The following is an 18,767-nucleotide window of genomic DNA, read 5'->3' on the forward strand; positions in this document are numbered from 1 at the left end:
TGGGCATCCTTGATATGGAGGCCTTGTAAAGAGAGCAGTTTCTCCTACTCATACGGCAGACCCCACCTCAGGGTTATTTGCCACTCTCCTCCCTCTCTGTCATGTTTTCTCAGAATCCTATTCCAGATGCTGGGATTCGTTTTAAACACCGCTCCCAGCCTGGCCGTAGGGGAGGAAGCACAAAGCACAAAGTTTGCCCAAGAAGGGGCCTGACCAGAAAAACTGATCTGCAGAGTGGGGGCGCTGAGAGCCAAGGTTAGCAGGTTGTCCCATCTGCATGCCCATAACTACAGTGTTTAAAGCAGCTGTTAAATTTGGTTATACCCTGATTCAGCTGGCCAGTGTGTATGGGCCCCAAATCTCCTATAACCAGGTTAAAGAAACAGGCACTTAACTAAATCCTACATTTGCAAATGTGCTGTCTCACATTAGCCCCCTGCTCCATCGCTCGGCACCAACCGCAACCGCTCAAGGGCTTGTCTACACTGGCACTTTACAGTGCTGCAACTTTCTTGCTTGGGGGTGTGAAAAAAACACCCCCCTGAGCGAGACAGTTGCAGCGCTGTAAAGTGCCAGTGCACCAGCACTCAGAGCTGTGCCCCTCGTGGAGGTGGGGTTTTTTGAGCGCTGAGAGAGCTCTCTCCCAGCACTCTGCCGTGACTACACAAGCCGTGTTAAAGCGCTGCCGCAGCAGGGCTTTAACGTTGCCAGTGTAGACTGGCCCTGAGTCTCTGAGGGGCCAAGCGCCCACAGCTAATAGTGAAGACAATGGAGGCTGCAGACTCTCAGCCCCTCTGTAGCTCAGGTTCCTTTGGGGCTTAGCTCTGCAGTGAGATCCCTACCCAGAGGCCCCCAGCTTGAGTATTGTAGCCTAAATTTCTACGGTCTTTTTTTCTCAACCTGTTTATGAAGCAATTTGGCCTTGGCTTTGTCCCATGTTGGCCAGACCAGGCTCTAGTGAAACCTCTGAAATGTGATTTAAACAATACCTGTCAGCTGGGCACTTCTGCTGTTAAAGCTTTTCCAGACCTATTTTAAGTCTCATTTTGAGATTGCTCCTATATTCCCCGGTAAGAAACTCTGGGCCACACGGTGCCCAGCTGCAACTCTGCTGAGGTAACGAGTCACGCCAAGGACTCTGCCCTGCCTCCTGTGCTGAGTGGGGTGGCGGGGCATGCAGCCATTCTCAGGACGGTCTCTCTCCTCCTCAGAATATCAAGCCAGGCAGCTCAGGGGTTTATTTAGGGGCACCAGCCTATTGATACATAATAATGCCTGGCACCTCCAAAGTGTTTTACAAACGTTAACTAATCCAGCCTCAGCCTGTGGCGTTGGTCAGTATCGTCCCTCTGTCTGAGATGAAGAAACAAAGGGAGAGAGGTCAAATTGCTTGTCCTATGTCCCGGTGAGAGTTAAGTGGCTCCTGGTTCCCAACCCTGTGCTTAGCCCACTCAGAGCATCCAGGGGAGGCCTGGTGCTGTATATGCGACCAACCACATTCAAACACAGAAGGAGGTAGAATTGAATCTGGTCTGGTAGAGCTTGCTGCCATGGGTGCGGGGAATTGGTAGGTTTTTCAGGTATCTACCAACGTGTCCTGGGTGTTAACAGACTTGATTTCCTGGGTATCCTGTTCCTCTGCCTCTCTGGAGTAGCCACATTTGAACAAGAAGAATGGTATGGTACTAAGGCAGAACCTATGGAGGGTTTGCAGGATTGGGCTATCAATTGTAGCAGGATGCAGCAGGCAGAGGCCTATGCAGTGTGCAGGAGAATTAGATGGATGAGAGGCTCCTATTCATACCAAGATGCTAAGCACTGAGCAGGCTTGGGAGCTCTCCAGCGTCCATCCCTTCCTTTGATCCTGATTCAGAATGAAGCAGATTAGCAGAAGCTTTCACTTGGGACTACAAGAAAAATGGCCCAGTGTTAGGGGGAATTAATAGGAGAATTTGGGGGAGGGAAATAGGAATGGTGCTTGTAGCCCTATTAAAGTGCAGCAGGGCAGATTAAAGGAAGAGCGGGGAAATGATCATGTTTGTGCTAGAAAGAAAAAGACACTATCCCATCGGGACAATTGGCCTCCTTAGCCGAAGGGATGTGTCCTAGGGCATAAACCAAAGAATAATTAGAATAGTGCTTGATCCTTTGAAAGCATTAATCCTTGCCATCCCATGTGAGGGGGGAATATTAGTATCCCCTCTCACTGATGAGGAAATAAACCTCTGCCAACAGGAACACTGGTGCATCCCTATTGCAATCAACATGGTTGCACCTGAGTAAATTAAGTTAGACTCCAACCACATGAGATTAAATGACTTGTCCAGGACTACACTCTTAGGTTCCTGCCTCCTAATATCCTGCTCCATTCGTTAGTCCAAGTCATGTCTCTCCAGGCTCAAACAGTCCATGCCTTAGCTCTTCAACATGAGGACCCTCGCTTCCAGACTTCCCTCCACGTGGACCATAAATGCTAGGCTCTATATGGGGGGGGCAAGACTGCCCCCAGGATAGTCAATCCTCCAGGCTTCATCTGTAGTCAGAAGATATTGACAAAATGGAAGCAGGGGAGAAGAGAGCACCCGGAACTGTCAGAGGGGCTGGAGGGACTGACTTCTGGGGAAAGGCTGAGTTATGCAGCGAATCAGTCAGCCAGGAGTGTGTAGCAATATAACGTCCTGGGATCTGAAAGGGGTAATCACCACGGATGGAGCGGAATTGGCATTGCCTTTCTGTAAGATGTAATAGTTTAGTAGAACGGTCTGTCAAGGGAAGGGCTGCATAGCAGGGGATTATCTGCCCTGATGTCAGGCCTATCCACTGCTTCAATGTCCCTTTCTTGGGGTCCCCGATCACAGCCCATATCCTACAAGTACTGGGTTTTGTGCTGTTAAAATAACAGATCAGTGTCTACCCAGACTCTATAGTTCATGCAGCCCCTTATTGGGCTCAATAGTTCCTTTCCAAAAGCCAGGTCCTGCTGCCTGGTGTTGCCTAAAGCCTCTTCCCCTTAAGACATCTGTCTGCCCCTGCTCCTCAGGGCAAGTGACTCCAGCCAGCCCTTTCTCTCTGGCTGTGGTGGAGAGCCCCCTTCCCAGGTCCTCTCTCACTCCAAATCCCCTGCTGTAGTCTTCCTATTCCCTGCAAATTTGTGTTCCTATGATTGAGCAGGAGGTCTCTCTCATGAGATGCAGCACCTCTTCTCTGAAGATCAGGTGATCTCCCATCTACCACCTGATTCCGGGCCTCAAATGCCATCAACTGCAGAAGCAGTCTAGAGCTGGCACAGGCGAGGCTGAGCCCCAAGGCCCTTGGCTTTGGGACATTAAACTGAAGACTGTACAAAGTCCTTTCACGTACACTGTAGGGAATAGTTCTGCTATATGGGGGCGGGGGGGCAGTTGGACTAGATGAATGGCTGGGTCTCTAATTTCCATTATTCTGGCTTGGTGGTCCCCCTAAGGAAGGATGGCTTTTGGATTTCTCCTCTCCTGTTTTCCTGAATGCACACAAGGAAATAATACTCCATGACCCCGAGAATAAAATGTCCCAGTGATTTGGCCAGCCCTCACAGTCCATGAGCAAATTATAGCTTCTAATGAAAGGTAAACTTCAAATCTGGATGGGAACTTCTCTCTAGTTTGGGATAGTGGGGTGGCATTCAGGCATATGGTGTTGGTTTGGCCCATTGTATCGAGACAGGGGTCAGTACAAATTCTGGATCCAAATCCAGACTCTCCCAAACCTCAAGGCTGTTCAGCTGTGGGAGCTTAGTCCAGGCCCATCTTGAGGGCTATTATTCAGGACAGTGGTGACTTTCCCCTGCCCATATCAGCTGGCTCAGAAATGCAAAAGCGGAACTTGGAACAAGTGAATTCATTCACTGCGCTGTCTCGGCATGAAGCAAGGCAGTGAGTCATGGTCCCCTCCCTGAGCAGAGAGCCAGGGCAGGAATCCTGGGTGGTGCTCAAGTGTTTGCTCTCAGAGCTCCTCCTCATTCCAGAGAAGGGGAGCTGCCAGGGGTGTCAGTGAAGAGTGAGGATCTCGTGTAATGGACTAAAAAATGAAAAAACAGCCTGGCAGGTACATGCACTGACTAAGCAGGAAACAGGGACAGGCTCCTGGCTGGTTGCTCCTTTAAAGTCCCCCTCAACCCTTACTGTCTAGCCAGGTGCACAGGACAGGCCCACGGCTGCACCTTCCACAATTTATCCCAGGGTTCTGCAATTTATCCTGCGAATCTCACTACCACAGACACGCTGTGCATGTATTCTCTGTGTACGTGTGTATCACATGGTGGTGAGATCCGCGTGACAAAGTGCACTTCCCACCTGGGAAGCAGGGCTGATCTACACAGAGAATAACACCACTTTACAGCTTTCCAAGAGCTTTGCACACACAGTCTTCACAATCCCCTGGTAGGCCAGCTCAGGCTGATTTTCCCCCTTTTACAGAAGGGGAAACTGAGGCTGTGAGGTGCCATGACTCTTGCCCAAAACCACTGAGGGAATCAGCAGCTGCTGATTCTCAGGACGATGCTGAAAACCGTGGACTATGCCACACTCTTGAGAAATAAAAAGAAGGGGTGAAGCAAACAGATTGAGTGAGAAATGAGAAAGTTGGTGTGAATTGAGCATGAGCTAGAAAGGCATCTTGGAGTGGCCACATAGCTGTAGCTCTGTGGAGCACTTAAATGAAAGTGTGGGGCCCCTCCCAGGCAGCGTTCTTGTTCTAATCCTGTATTCATTGATTTATAGTTTAAGTAATGACAGGCGTGTCTGAGCATATGAATGAGTGTGTGCCTCTGGCTGATTGTGTGAGTGCGTATCTGTCGCTGTATGTGTGTAGGTGTCTAATGCATGTTATTGCATGTGCTTCTCAGACAGATCCACATCTCTGACTGCAGCAATGTATGTTCCTGTGTATTGGCGTGGGTGCACGTCTGAATGAATCTAGTTACCTGGAAGTATGTTTCTATTATGTTTTTGTGTCACCTTTGGGCCGAATGCAGCTCTGGTGTAAGCAGGTACAACTCCCACAAAAGAATCATAGAATATCAGGGTTGAAAGGGACCTCAGGAGGTCATCTAGTCCAACCTCCTGCTCAAAGCAGGACCAATCCCCAACTAAATCATCCCAGCCAGGGCTTTGTCAAGCCTGACCTTAAAAATCTCTAAAGAAGGAGATTCCACCACCTCCCTAGGTAACCCATTCCAGTGCTTCACCACCCTCCTAGTGAAAAAGTTTTTCCTAATATCCAACCTAAACCTCCCCCACTGCAACTTGAGACCATTACTCCTTGTTCTGTCATCTGCCACCACTGAGAACAGCCGAGCTCCATCCTCTTTGGAACCCCCTTTCAATTAGTTGAAAGCAGCTATCAAAGCCCCTCAATCATTTTTGTTGTCCTCCGCTGGCCTCTTTCCAATTTTTCCACATCCTTCTTGTAGTGTGGAGCCCAAAACTAGAGACAATACTCTAGATGAGGCCTCACCAATGTCGAATAGAGAGTGAATGATCACGTCCCTCGATCTGCTGACAATGCCCCTACTTATACCGCCCAAAATGCCGTTAGCTTTCTTGGCAACAAGGGCCCATTGTTGACTCATAGCCAGGGCCGGCTCCAGGCACCAGCTGAGCAAGCTGGTGCTTGGGGTGGCAGATTGTTGGAGGCGGCATTCTGCCCAATCCTAGGGCGGCACGGCCACTTTTTTTTGTTTGTTTTGGGGTTTTTTTGTTCTTGTTCCGCTCCGGCTGCCCTGTAGGGGGCGGCGGTGTGGAGAACCAGAGCGCCCTGCAGGGCACTCCTCTTCCTTCCCTCCCCGCCGACTGGAGCGGAGCCCTCGCGGCAGGAGGCGGCGCAGCGGGAGGGGCTGCGTGGCAGCGCCCCTGCTGTAGCCCTGGCCGCCCCCTTTTCTCTCCCCCCCCCCCCCCCAGCCGGTCCCCCTGCACCCGCGCTCCGGCCACGTCGCAGGTTTTTTTTTTTGCTTGGGGCGGCCAAAAAGCCAGAGCCAGCCCTGCTCATAGCCAGCTTCTCGTCCGCTGTAACCCATAGGTCCTTTTCTGAAGAACTGCTGCCTAGCCACTCGGTCCCTAGTCTGTAGCAGTGCATGGGATTCTTCCGTCCTAAGTGCAGGACTCTGCACTTGTCCTTGTTGAACCTCATCAGATTTCTTTTGGCCCAATCCTCTAATTTGTCTAGGTCCCTCTGTATCCTATCCCTACCCTCCAACGTATCTACCAATCCTCCCAGTTTAGTGTCATCTGCAAACTTACTGAGGGTGCAGTCCACACCATCCTCTAGATCATTAATGAAGATATTGAACAAAACCGGCCCCAGGACCGACCCTTGGGGCACTCCGCTTGATACCGGCTGCCAACTAGACACGTTTTTGGTCCAGATTCATTGGTGAGGTGTATTACATGTTGGGTGTAAGTTAGCCAGTAAACAGATGTAACTAGCCAAGAAAGGTAACTTACACCTATAGGGCTGAACTTTCCCCATGCTCCTCATTTGTGTATGTCTCCCCACCCTCACCCCTATACAAGGCTTTATGCAGATTGCGCTGTCCCCAGCCCTTAAGAAGCAGCCCCCTAATTTGACTTGTGCAGTCCTCTTAGTTGTTTTTCCAACTACACCAACCATTCCATTTCTTTGAGTGAAAGTTAAGTTCATTTTCAGCACCCACTGAGTGCCAGATCACTGCTGCTTAGGGTACTGGAGTCCTATTTTCTGACCAGTAAGCTGACATATAATTGACCATTCACATCACTGCCAATTTTGGCCCTGTGTGTGTACAGCTAGTAGTACATAAGTGCACAAAGATGCATGTGTGTCTCTGAACAAAGCTTGTGTTTGTATGTCTGACATGTGAATCTTGTATGTTTCTGTAAGTGCATATCTGCGTATTCATGGTGCAGCTCTCTGCCTGTCGGTGGCACCATCTCTACCCTGGAGGTGAAGCAGGTGTTCACCTAGGGCAGAAACTATCAGAAGCAGCAAAATATTCAGTAACTGTGGATGGCTGCAGGGCTGGGAGGGACAGATATTTATTGGCTTGCCAAGGGCAGCAGAGCCAGCTCTGCCTGGATGGGTACCATACAGTACCATGTGAGGGCGCTGTATAATGCAAAGGCAACAATGCCTGAATGCATTCTCAGGGAGTTCACATTAAATGTTATGGGATAGGGAACGTGAAAGTAATGGAAATCGGATGGCAGTGAAATCTGCTTATCATGTGCAACAATCTGAAGGAAGCCCAGCAGGGAGGTCTGGCTATAGACACAAGGGACCAGGTTCACTACTGCACGACTCCAGTTATACACCGGTGGAACTGCACTGAAAACAGCTGGGTTCCATCAGCTGGAGTGATGCAGCGGAGAATGGTGCACAAGGATCCAAAAGGTGGCATTACCACAACTGGTGATGTGACATGTGTAGGAGATTGCAACTGCCCTAGCAAGAATCCAGGGAAATGGCAGGGGCCTTGCTTGTCCCAACAGAGCAAATTTATGGCATTGTTAACTCTCTGATTCCGAGAGTCTGAATCTCACCGCACCAAGAGCTGCTGTAAAACACACCAGCAGCACTTTGAGTGCAAAAAGCCCTCAAAAGAGACAGCGGAGGAGGAAAATGGAACAAGACTGTTCGTGCGCAATGTTGAACTAAACCTGGGACTGCATGGACCACTCCCCTTTGCTGTCTTGTAGACCTCAGTTTCCTGGCGCCTGCGAGAACCAGATGGTAACGGGCCTGATGAACCAACATCCATGTGGCTATTTAGAAGGGCTCCAGGTAGTGAGTGAGACCCACCTCTGCGAGTGTGGTTTGCTTTTATCCATCTGCCTGTTTCTACTTCCCTTCAGGTCCTCGGCCAATGAACTGGCCATGCTCGTCTCCCGCATGCAGAAGAATGCCGACCAGGTGGAAAAGGACATTCTGGAAACACAGTCCAAGCTCAAGCAGGTAATGCTGGGCAAAGAGCAGGGGGTGGCAATGTGGGCATGAGACAAAGGTGCTGGTGGGGAAGTAAGGACATCAGCATTTGGCCATGTGTAGCGAGCCAGCGAAATGCCACAAAATGCGGTACCAATGACAATTGTGCAGGTGCTTGCATTATGCATCAGTCATGGCATCTAGGCAATGCCTTCATGGATGACTTGAGCCTGGATCACTTACAGATAAAAGAGGGACCTAGGTGATAGGGCAAACTCACTAGGTGAGCCTGTGAAAACCAGGCGTTCGGAGAGATTACACCTTATATCAATGTTCTAACCTAGATCTCTCGATTGCAAACTAATCCTGGGATCTGGCCTGTGGGGGGCTTTGTGGCTGTTCTTTTTGGATGACAGGACATAAGTAACTACCAGAAGAACAAGGCTTTCGAGTTCCAGCAGGAGAATGCGAAAAACCTGAAGGAAGCCGAGACCCTGCTGAAGGACCTCTTCCTGGATGTGGATAAAGCAAAGAGGCTGAAGCATCCCCAAGCCATCGAAATAGAAAAAGAGTGAGTGGAGAACGCTGCTCTCCTCTGGCTGGGCACAAGGCAGGGATGACCAGGAGTCTGAAGTATTCTTAATTGAGTAACTTAGTGAGCTGAGCAAAGCAGTCAGGGTCCAGTCCTACCTCTGACAATTATTAAGATTTATTATTTCTGTTGCAGTAGCACCTGGAAACTCCAGTCACTGACCAGGATCCCACTGTGCTAGGCGCTGTACAAACTCAGAATCAAAAGACAGTCCCTGCCCCAAAGCCCTTATGTGATTCTGTGACTTTGGTCACTTATCTTCTCTGCCTTAGTTTCCCCATTGATAAACTGTGACTAATACCTCCCTCCCTCCCCCCCGCGGGGTTTTGCAAGGACTGAATAGTAAATGTTTATAAAGGTCTCTGAATATGGAAAGTTTTGTATAAGCTCCAAGCATTGTTGCTGTCTCATGCGGTACCTGAAGGTTCGTGTTGTTCTCCAATGCAACAGGTTTCGATTAAACATTGGTGGAACAAAACATAAAATATCATGGGGTACATTCCCAAAAGTGCCACCTGATAGCCACACCTATGTTATGTGTGCAGGGACATAGGTATTTAGACATCCGAATCTCCCTGTGTGTGCACAAACAGGCCATCTGAACACACTGCTACTGCGGTAATTGCATGTGCAAATGTGAGTGTATGTGAACAAATAGCATCTAAAAGGGAACATTTCTGAGCCTCCAGTATCCAGACATACAGCAAACCAGCTACAAAGCTGAAAAATGACCACCTGGCATACCATATTGTATTAGTATTAATACCTCATAGCACTGTTCATTCATAGCTCTCAAAGCACTTTGTGAAGGATCATTATCTCCATTTTACAAGGGGAGGCACAGGGAGGCAAAGTGACTTGCCAAAGATTACCCTGAAAAGTCAGTGGCAGAGCCAGGAATAAAAACCAGGTCTCCTGAGTTCCAGAAGAGTGCACTGGCCACTAAGGCTATGTCTACACTGACTATCTTACAATAGTGCCGCGGTAAAGTATGCAGTGTAGCCACCCTCTTTTGGCGGGATAGAGCTCTCACCGACAAAATAAAACCACCCCCAATGAGGGGCAGTGGCTTTGTCAGTGGGAGAGAATCTCCCACTGACAAAGCGCTGTCCACACCAACGAAAGTGCAGTGTAAACATAGCTACCCTGCTTCCCCCCAAAAAACCAATGCAGCCAGTGGGAGGGCTGTTTCCCTACTGCAGCACAGAGCTGAGCCCTGGCAAAGAGCACCGTGGGTTAAAGCTATTATAGTATAGCAGCAAAACACCTTGAAGCACCATTGCTTATGTGAATAATAATTTTTATTGCTTTCCTCTCCCCGTCGCCCTCTCCCTTCTCTAGAATGAACATCTGAAAGGAAAAATACTCTTTACTCCTTACGTTTCGGAGTGATTTAATTTTCCCTCTCGGGAGGGAATTAAGTGCCCCTACTGAGCTCTGCGCAAGCATCAGTGCCTGTGCTCCATTCCCATGCCCCCCTCGGGCTTAGCTCAGGAGAGAAACCCCCTAGCCAGAGAGCATCTCGGCATGTGCCACATGCCACAAGGGTGGTTGGCGGGTCAAGAGGGGAAAGCAGAACATGCTGGGTTCTCTGGGGGAAATCTTGGCTCCACAAAACTCCCTTTGAGTCCCGTGGGGCCAGGATTTTGCCCTGCATTCCGTTGTAGTCACCACAGAGAATTGGCAATGAGATGTGCATCTCTTTCCTCCCTCCCTCACGTACAGCATCAAGCAGCTCCATGACCGTGTGACACACCAATGTGCCGAATATCGAGACCTCTATGAAAAATGTAACATTCCTGAAGCGGGCTCCAAGCTGGACTGGGCCAAAATTCTAGACCAGAAGCAGGTAAAAGTAGCAATTCCAGCTGCTTTTTGCGGCAGAAGCATGCTCTGGGAATGTCAATGCCAGCACTCGTATATCAGCGAGCAAAACAAGGCCGTTAACATGTCTGAGGTCTGGTCTATACTACCCGCCTGAATCGGCGGGTAGAAATCGACCTCTCGGGGATCGATTTATCGCGTCCCGTTGGGACGCGACAATCGATCCCCGAATCGGCGCTCTAACTCCACCAGCGGAGGTGGTAGTAAGCGCCGCCGACAAAAAGCGGCAGAAGTCGATTTTGCCGCCGTCCTCACAACGGGGTAAGTCGGCTGCAATACGTCGAATTCAGCTACGCTATTCACGTAGCTGAATTTGCGTATCTTAAATCGACTCCCCGCTGTAGTGTAGATGTACCCTGAGATTCTATACATACCTACCAACCGCTGCCCTCTCCCTTCAGATTAGCCGTAGCTGTCAAGTCGGACTCCCTCTGGGGGTGGGGAATGGTATTGGTGGTTTTTTCTAACATCCCATGTGCTGGGAGATATTTTTCCATTCTGATGAGTACTCATTGGTGATTTACCGTGCTGATCCTGTTAGTGGGGTGAACAGGCTGCCTCTATAACTAGCATGTGCGTGATGCCCTCGGTGCATATTGTGGCCTTTGCTATATTGCGACGTCTGGGTGTGTGTAGCACCCGCGCTTGAGTTAACTTAGACTAATTTGAAAATGTCCTAGTAGCAGATGGCACTCGCCTTTCATTACCCCCAAGCCCTGTTTGTAGGATGAAGCACAACCATATCAGTTCAGGTTCATAGCCCCAGGGCTTTGGAGCGGAGCCCGGAGCTGAAGCGCGGAGCGGCTCCGGAGCAGTGGAGCTGCAGGTTTTTGCCTGGAGCTGGAGCGGAGCTGGAGCACAGCTCCAAAGCCCTGCATAGCCCAGAAGAACCGGTTCCTGTCTCTTTGGGTATGTCTACACTGCAATTGGACATCCGCGGCTGGCTCGTGCCTGTTGACGGGTTAAGGGGTTTGGGCGAAGGGGCTGTTTAACTGCGGTGTAGACACTGGGGTTCGGGCTCCAGCCCGAGCTCTGGGATCCTCCTGCCTTGCAGGCTCCAGCCTGAGCCAGAACAGCTACGCTGCAGCTAAACAGCCCCTTAGCCCAAGCCCCACGCGCCAGAGTCAGCTGACACAGGCCAGCTGTGGGTTTTTAACTGCTGTGTTGACCCACCCCCTGTTGGGCAACGGGGCATGAATATCTTCTCTTTGCCCTCTATGCATGTGGACAAAATAGCTGAAAGGGATAAAAGTAACCAGACATGCTTAGAAATTGGCCATATGTTCTCTTCCCATTTGAAGGGAAGAGTGAGGGTACTGGCCAGTTTCCTATTCCCAGCACCAAACTGCAGTGGAAAGTTCCCAATGGAATCTTTTGCACTAGCCTCTGGCGGTAGGAAATTAGGGAAGGGTGCGTACTGTCCCATAGAGAAAACACACGCTCACCACACGGCTCGTTTGTGTGCAGAAGCAAGTCAGCGCGGGACAATATGGCCCCACCGTGCCAGAGCTGGAGAAGCAAATAGCAGAGCACAACATTCTCCAGAAAGAGATAGAAGCCTACGGCCTCCAGATCAAGAACCTCCACAGCCCGGTAAGGTACCCTCCTTCCATCTCCTATCCCATCTCCACTCATGACGCTGGGAGCCCTACGCCCAGCCCTGGTGGGAATCCCAGGGATCCGCCGTCTCCATTGTCATTGTCGGCTCCATTCTGTACCACGCTAACACGGCTTCATTCTTGCATTCATGGCCGCGCACAGGGCTATTGATCATGTCTTTACTGCACAAGTTAGTGTATGGCACTGACTACTCTCCCACAGCCCAGCTGGGCCCAGTGCAAAACCTGGGGTGGATTTTTTGGGGCCAGTCTGGTTCAAAATCCTTGCCTGGAACCTGGAGTGGGTCTCACCAAAATATTGCTCCAGATTATTTGAATTGTCAAGGGGCCATCATGTGTTGAATGTCACGATGAGGAGGGATTTTTTTTTTTTTAAGCTATGTTTAATGTTGGCCTTCAGAAGTTCAAGCCTCTCTCCGGTCAACTTTTTGGCCTTTGTTGTCTCTTCTGAGCCCTGTGAGCCCATGAATAGGCACCCCTGGTTGAGAGATAACACCGCTTCATTACCAGAGATTCCTATGGAAGCAATGGGTCCTGGTAACTGTGTGCAGGATCATAGGACACATTTGCTGGGGAGGTAACCAGCATTACTGGATTTTGTAAGAGAGGGGTGCGGTCTGTTGTTTTGAGCACAGGCCTGGGAGCCAGAAATGCCTGTCTGTGTGACTTTGGGCAAATCACTTCACGCCTCAGCTTCCCCATTAGTGAAGTATGAATAACAGTACCCTGCTGAGACAAGGTTTAATTAAGGCCTATAAAGTGGAGTAGAAGTGCTGATGGTCAGCAACTGCTAACCGGTAGCCAAACACTGAAGCGGATTGACCCAGACAGTGGCATGATCCATGTAGCATCTGGGTTTGCTCCATTTGTCCTGAACAGCAGATAACACGGCTGAGAGTAGGCCTGGAACAGCTCTACAAGGAGAGCTAGAAGGAGGTTTTCATTTGGCGGAGGCAGCAAGAAAGCTGCCTCAGCTGGAAGCCAGTCTGTGACCTCCGCACAATGGCTCTGGGACGGTTTTTGAGCAGTTTGCAAATGCATGTGCAAATGTTTATCAAACCCACACATTTACTGACTGCACTGTTTTCCCTCTTCCTTTGACGGGGGCTGGATAACACCACAGAATGCAGCGGATTTAAAGAGCCAGTACAAGGACTTGCTGGTAAGAGTCTTGCTCAGTGTGATGTGCCTTGCAAGATGTGTTGCTTTGTGTCAGCGTTAGGGGAATCGGCTTGGGCTGGTTCTCTGGACATTCCAAGTGGTGGGTGGGTCAGTGCCATGTGGGTGACCCATTTCCCATGAGTAGGGAGGGAATGCAGCAGAGCCTGGGGGCAGAAGCCACTTTGTGTAGCTTCTTAACATCACAGGCCCTGATTTTCCCCTCTCTCTGGGGCAAATCAAGAGCGGCATCATTGGATTCAGATGCACTAGGCCGGTGCACGTGAGGAGAATCAAGCCCGTTGTCTTGTTTGTGACCCCACAATCCATTTCTCTGGAGAGGATTAAATTGCCACAAGCAGGGGATTATGGGTATGGTTTGGAAATCTGGAGGACCAAACTCCCGGATCCAAACACCCCTAGACCTTGGGGTGTTCAAAATCCAAATCCAAAGTTGGCAGCATAAGCCTGTCTCTGATTAGGAGCCCAAATGGGGAATAAGCAGCTGAGGGAGCAGAATTTGCAACTATCCTCCCTAGTTAAAACCAAGGAAGGACAAACAGGGCAACTATACCCCACGGTGGGAACATTTCTCAGCCTCCCCTGAGGCGTCAACATGGCTTCAGATTCTGGTTTGACAAAAACATCCTGTTTGAAAAGAATGAGGGAAGAGGGAATGAAAATTACATCAGATAAGAACTGGTGAGGGGCAGCTGTTTGAAAAGGCCTCTGGGGATCTGTTAACAGATGAACAATAACCAAGGGGGAAGGGACTGGACCCTTCTCAGTCCAGATGCTGACGTCTCCTCTCTTTGATATGAATTGGCAGAAAGCCTCCATCTGGCGAGGGCAGAGCCTGGGCAGTCTGTACAACCACCTGCAAGGCTGCACCAAGGAGCTGGGTTACCTCACGGACCAGCAGAACAAAATCCTGAAGCAGGACTGGAGCGACCAAATGGCTGACCCGCCGGGCGTGCGCCGGGAGTACGAGGTAAATGCTCTGCAGGCCTCTCTGCGTCCAGGAGACGGCGTGTCTCTATTTAGCAAAATCCTCCTCATTTCAGGTTGGAGGAGGACTCTCTCTAGCTGACCTCTCCAGCTAATTAGCTACTAACCCAAAAGCAACACCACGTCACAGAGAACCTGGGAATGAAAATGTACTTAGGACAAACATGCCTCTGCTTCGTCTCAGCCAGCCCCACGCGTGGCTGTCTCCAGCCTCCTGCCGGCTTTTACACATCGCTTGTTCTTCTCTTTCCCCTGCACGCTTGTGCTTTCATGTGAGCCAGGTGACCGCTATTTCGCACCGTGGCTGCCATTCCTCTGCCACGCTGACTTGGGCAGCCTGACTGTGACCCAGGCATTTATATCCCTTTGTTTCTCCGCAGAACTTCAAGGCTAATGAGCTGCTTAACCAGGAGGAGTATGTGAACCAGCTCCAGGATGACGGAGACAGGATGATTGAACTGAAGCACCCAGCTGTGGAGCCCATACAGGTAGGGGACCCAGGTTGGAGCCTGCTTTCCTTCCCCCACCCTGCCATACCAAGCTGGCCTCCAGGACACTGGCTCCAAAGTCATGCACCAAGGAGCTAGGTATTTCAGAGAGAGTCCCTTTGATACAAGACCCACTGAAGGAAGAGCTGATTTTGCAGAGTTTGTTCTCCCTGCCCCAGACAAAGGTCTGTCTACACAACAAAAGCTGCGCACGGGCTAGCCAGCCTGAGCTAGCCTGAATCCAGCTAGTGCAGCTTTAGCCTGGCTAGTATAAGCCCAGCAAAGAGTCTGGGTACGAGCTCGGCTCGCTAGCCTGCTCTGAAGCCCACGCTGCGCTGTCCTCACTCCTATTGTTACCCATGCTAGCTGAATTCAGGCTAGCTCAGGGAGGCTAGCCCATGCACCATTGTTGCTGTATAGACAAACCCTAGATCAGATTCCTGCTTGTTGAGGCCCTTTCAAGTGAGCACTTGATGAAGGGAACTAACCTGTGTGCAAAGTGAATGTAACTTACACCAGCTTGTCAGGATCAAATTTGGCCCCGAGGTAAGCAGGCTCAGCCCCCATTGTTTTCAGTGGGAGTTACCCTTGCTCACACAAGGGTCTGAATTTGATCCCTACGGGGTACCAAGTTGATTTAACTTGCCGTGAAGTCAAAGGGAGCTGCACCTGCTTACACCAGGGCTGATTTTAGCTCTGTTAGCTTGAGTTAAATCATGTGAGGAGCTGCTTTATCATCCACCCCATCTATCTGTCAGTCTACCTGCTACACACCTTCTGTCTGTCTCCTCAGCATGTCAGTTACACCAGTATTGCCCTCCCACTGAATAACAAGTCAGTGCAAGTCACCCTTCAGTGCCACTTCCACACATACACGCTCTCTGACCAGCTCACATCTGCTGTGTAAATTGTACCACCACTGCTGATTTGGGGCCCCAAAAATTCTCCTGGCTGCATTGGGCCCTACGTTTTCCAGCACTCTGAAAGATCAAACGCAGCAGAAAGTCAATCTGTTTAAAAGGCTAAATTGGGGATAGTCAGCCTTCAGTCATGAATGCTGTCTCAGCAGCTGCTCCCTCCCAGAGCAAGGGAAGGAAACAGACCTGTTGCACCAGTATGGTATGGTCTGGGGCTTTGGTTTTGTTTCTTATGGAGCAGGTTTTTCCTGTGGCTGTGCGACTGAGAACACAGTTCTGGCTGTCTCTGGAAGAGTCTCTTTATAAAAGTTGGATCTGCTGCAATCTAAGGGTTGAGTTTTTCTGCATAAGAGAGACAGTCTGTAAAAAACAAGTCCATCTTGAAAAGGTGAAAAAGGCCAGGTAACCGAATCTGGGTTTCAGCCTCCCCCATCTGAACCCAATCAAGGCCATAAGAGAAGAGGAAGTCCTTTCCCTGCTCCATGAATCAGGGAAACAAGAGTTGCTAGACTGGTTGAAGTGGGGTCACAAGGTCCTCTTGACCTCTCACCCTCCGTTAGAGCTGCCATCTTCCCCTCATGGAAATCCCTTTTCCTCCCTCCATGTGTATCATTCAGCACTTGCATCACAGCATCTCCTCCAGGGCTGAGAGTATTGACAGACTGTTCCAAACCAACGGGAATCTGAGAGCAATACACAATGCTTGCATCCCATTGGAAATCATATAAATATGATGCTCTCAGCCTTCAACCAGTCCTGAGAGAAGCAATGCCCTCAAGCACTAGAGATGACGCTCATTTGAAGGGCCGTATTTTTTCAGAGATGACCTCAATGCTGCAGGTACGGTTATGCACCTGCAATTAAATATGGGTGCAAATCTGCATCCACAATACTGGAGTCAGAGTTGAGGCCCTTTTAGAAACGGGGGCCTAAAAATGTCAGCTGGATGTTCACTGTCTCTTGCAGGATCATGCTATTGTTCTGAATGTTCTTTCCCTGCCGTCTCTCTTCGGGCTCAGCAGCAGTTGCTAGGTGCTGCTGTGATCTCTGGGACTTGAGGAGATGCAGAGAGGAAACACAAGAGTTGGGGGAGTTAAGGCTAGAAAGACACATGTTAGAACTGCTTCTGTCCCACTGCAGGCTCACCAGGAAGCCTTGAGGAACGAGTGGCAGAATTTCCTCAACCTCTGCATCTGCCAGGAGAGTCAGCTGAAGAGCGTGGAGAGCTACAAGAAGGTAAAATGAGTCCAGCAGAGGGCACGACGACTTGCACAGGGAACTTTTTTGCAAGGGTGGGTGCAAAATTTGTCATCTGGTGGGGATCACACTTCGCCCCGGGGGAAGCAGGCTCAGCCCCCATTGGCCTTGGACTCCAAGTCATGCCGTGAGTCTGCTGGATGATGGGAAAGTATAGGGAGCCCTGGCTTCCATCTGGTCTGGGTCAAAGTTCAACATCCCACTGGAATGCGCTGCTGAGGATATGCAGAGGTGTGAGCCACTGTGTTACCTCTTTGCCTCAGCAAGAGAGATTTGCTGGAGATCAGCTCCCTGCCACACCAGCCTGTCTGCCTCACCAGCCAACTCCTCAAACTCTCCCTGCCCAAACCTCGCCTAGCAGCACAGGCACTGACTTTCAGCTTTCTCCAGGGGTGCTCCGTCCCCAGACCCCACCCCCATTCTGCCCCACCCTCGCTCCACCCCTCCTCCAAGGCCTCTCCCCCACCTTGCCCTCACTCCACCTCTTCCCACTCCTCTCCTCCCCCCCCCCCAGCACCTCCTGCCCGCTGCTGAACAGCTGATCGGCGGCAGCGGGTGGGAGGCGCTGGGGGTGGGGGAGGAGCTGATCAGCGAGACCTGCCAAACAGCTGATGAGTGGGTGCTGAGCACCCACTATTTTTTTTTCCCTGTAGGCGCTCTAGCCCCAGAGCACCCCTCGAGCCGGCGCCTATGCCTAGCAGGCAACAATTGGGGAAGTCCAGCCCCCAAGCTCATCAGGGATATTTCTCTGCAATGCACAGCCCCTGTCACTGTGCACTCACAGAAGATATTAAATTCGCTGGTCTTTTAAAGAGTCAGCACATTACAGTTTATTAAGTTAAGTGAAGTCAATACACCCTTCCTTTCCAACACAGCACTCAGCTGGTTTGTAGTAAATGTAAAACAAGTTTATTAAACAAAAGTCATAGGTTACTTTAAGTGATACCAAATATAAGGAGCAAAGCTAGAAAGGGAACAAACTATAGGTAAAAATGTGCTTTCTAAGGCAAAGACCCAGCTTAACAACATACAGACTTTGCTCAAGGTAGTTTATTCACCAGTCTTGTTTTTCCAGTAATAGCTGGCTACCTTTTTAGCCAGGATCCCCACAGAGTCCACGGCACCTCATCTCCTCAGGTGAAGGATAATCCAAAATCTTTGTCTGTCCTTATAGCTCAAAGTCTGCTTTTGTTTCAAGACTCAAATTGATTCAGTCTCCTGGGGCGGGGGGACAATTCCATTTTGATTACAGGGTCCCCTGGTGTGTTCCAATGTGATGTTTTCGGCTGCAATTTTACAATGTAAATGTTCTCCTGCAAGCTTTCATTTAAAAAAAAAATGAATAGCCTGTTGAATTTAGCCACACCTGGTTTGAGGTGTTGGCCTCTTTTCTTTGTCTTGAGAAAACCAATTTATCTAACCCCCACGCCCCCCGGACATGCCTGGTTTAAACCGCTTTTAGTCACAGCCTTAAAAGCAAAATATCAGTGAGTGGCCATAATTCCACATGCAGCATTGGCACGTACATTTCACAATGATATTATTGACTGTGTGTTGTTAGTTTTTAGAGATACCTCACAAGGCATATTCTGTGCAAATATCATTGCAGTGGTGTGTAGAGTGTGAATACAGAGGTGCCTAGCGCCCCACTCACCTGTGCTCCACTAATATCTGCTGAAGGATCTGTACCCAGCTTAGGTTTGGCTTCGGAAAGCAGAGGAGTCTTCACTGTTGATTTAAGCTTTGTTGATGGAGCCAGGTAGTTAGGATTACAAGGAGGTGGCTGATTAGACTATACTGAAGGTGTGTAATATGTAGGCCCGATATTTCTGTGATCGGGGAGAGGTTGATTAGAGTTAGGGTAGTAATGGACAAGTCATTAATTTGAATTTGTTAATTGGAGTGGCTA

The 18,767-nt window shown here is 49.9% G+C and overlaps 1 protein-coding gene across 3 annotated transcripts in view; it reads left to right on the forward strand.

The window, feature by feature from the left end:
- EVPL (envoplakin) overlaps positions 1 to 18,767 on the forward strand; it is a 59,821-nt gene that overhangs the window by 19,976 nt on the left and 21,078 nt on the right. For 2 of the 3 annotated variants that reach the window (XM_034790555.1, XM_034790556.1), the window contains 8 exons: positions 7,866 to 7,965; positions 8,352 to 8,506; positions 10,253 to 10,376; positions 11,879 to 12,004; positions 13,154 to 13,192; positions 14,018 to 14,179; positions 14,577 to 14,684; positions 16,742 to 16,837. In XM_034790555.1, coding sequence (XP_034646446.1) covers positions 7,866 to 7,965; positions 8,352 to 8,506; positions 10,253 to 10,376; positions 11,879 to 12,004; positions 13,154 to 13,192; positions 14,018 to 14,179; positions 14,577 to 14,684; positions 16,742 to 16,837 — 910 coding nt within the window. Of the gene's footprint in view, positions 1 to 6,341; positions 7,966 to 8,351; positions 8,507 to 10,252; positions 10,377 to 11,878; positions 12,005 to 13,153; positions 13,193 to 14,017; positions 14,180 to 14,576; positions 14,685 to 16,741; positions 16,838 to 18,767 lie in introns of those variants that run through there. The other variant, XM_034790554.1, reaches the window with a different exon arrangement.

Source organism: Trachemys scripta, chromosome 14, assembly GCF_013100865.1.
Source record: "Trachemys scripta elegans isolate TJP31775 chromosome 14, CAS_Tse_1.0, whole genome shotgun sequence".
Lineage (NCBI taxonomy): Eukaryota > Metazoa > Chordata > Testudines > Emydidae > Trachemys > Trachemys scripta.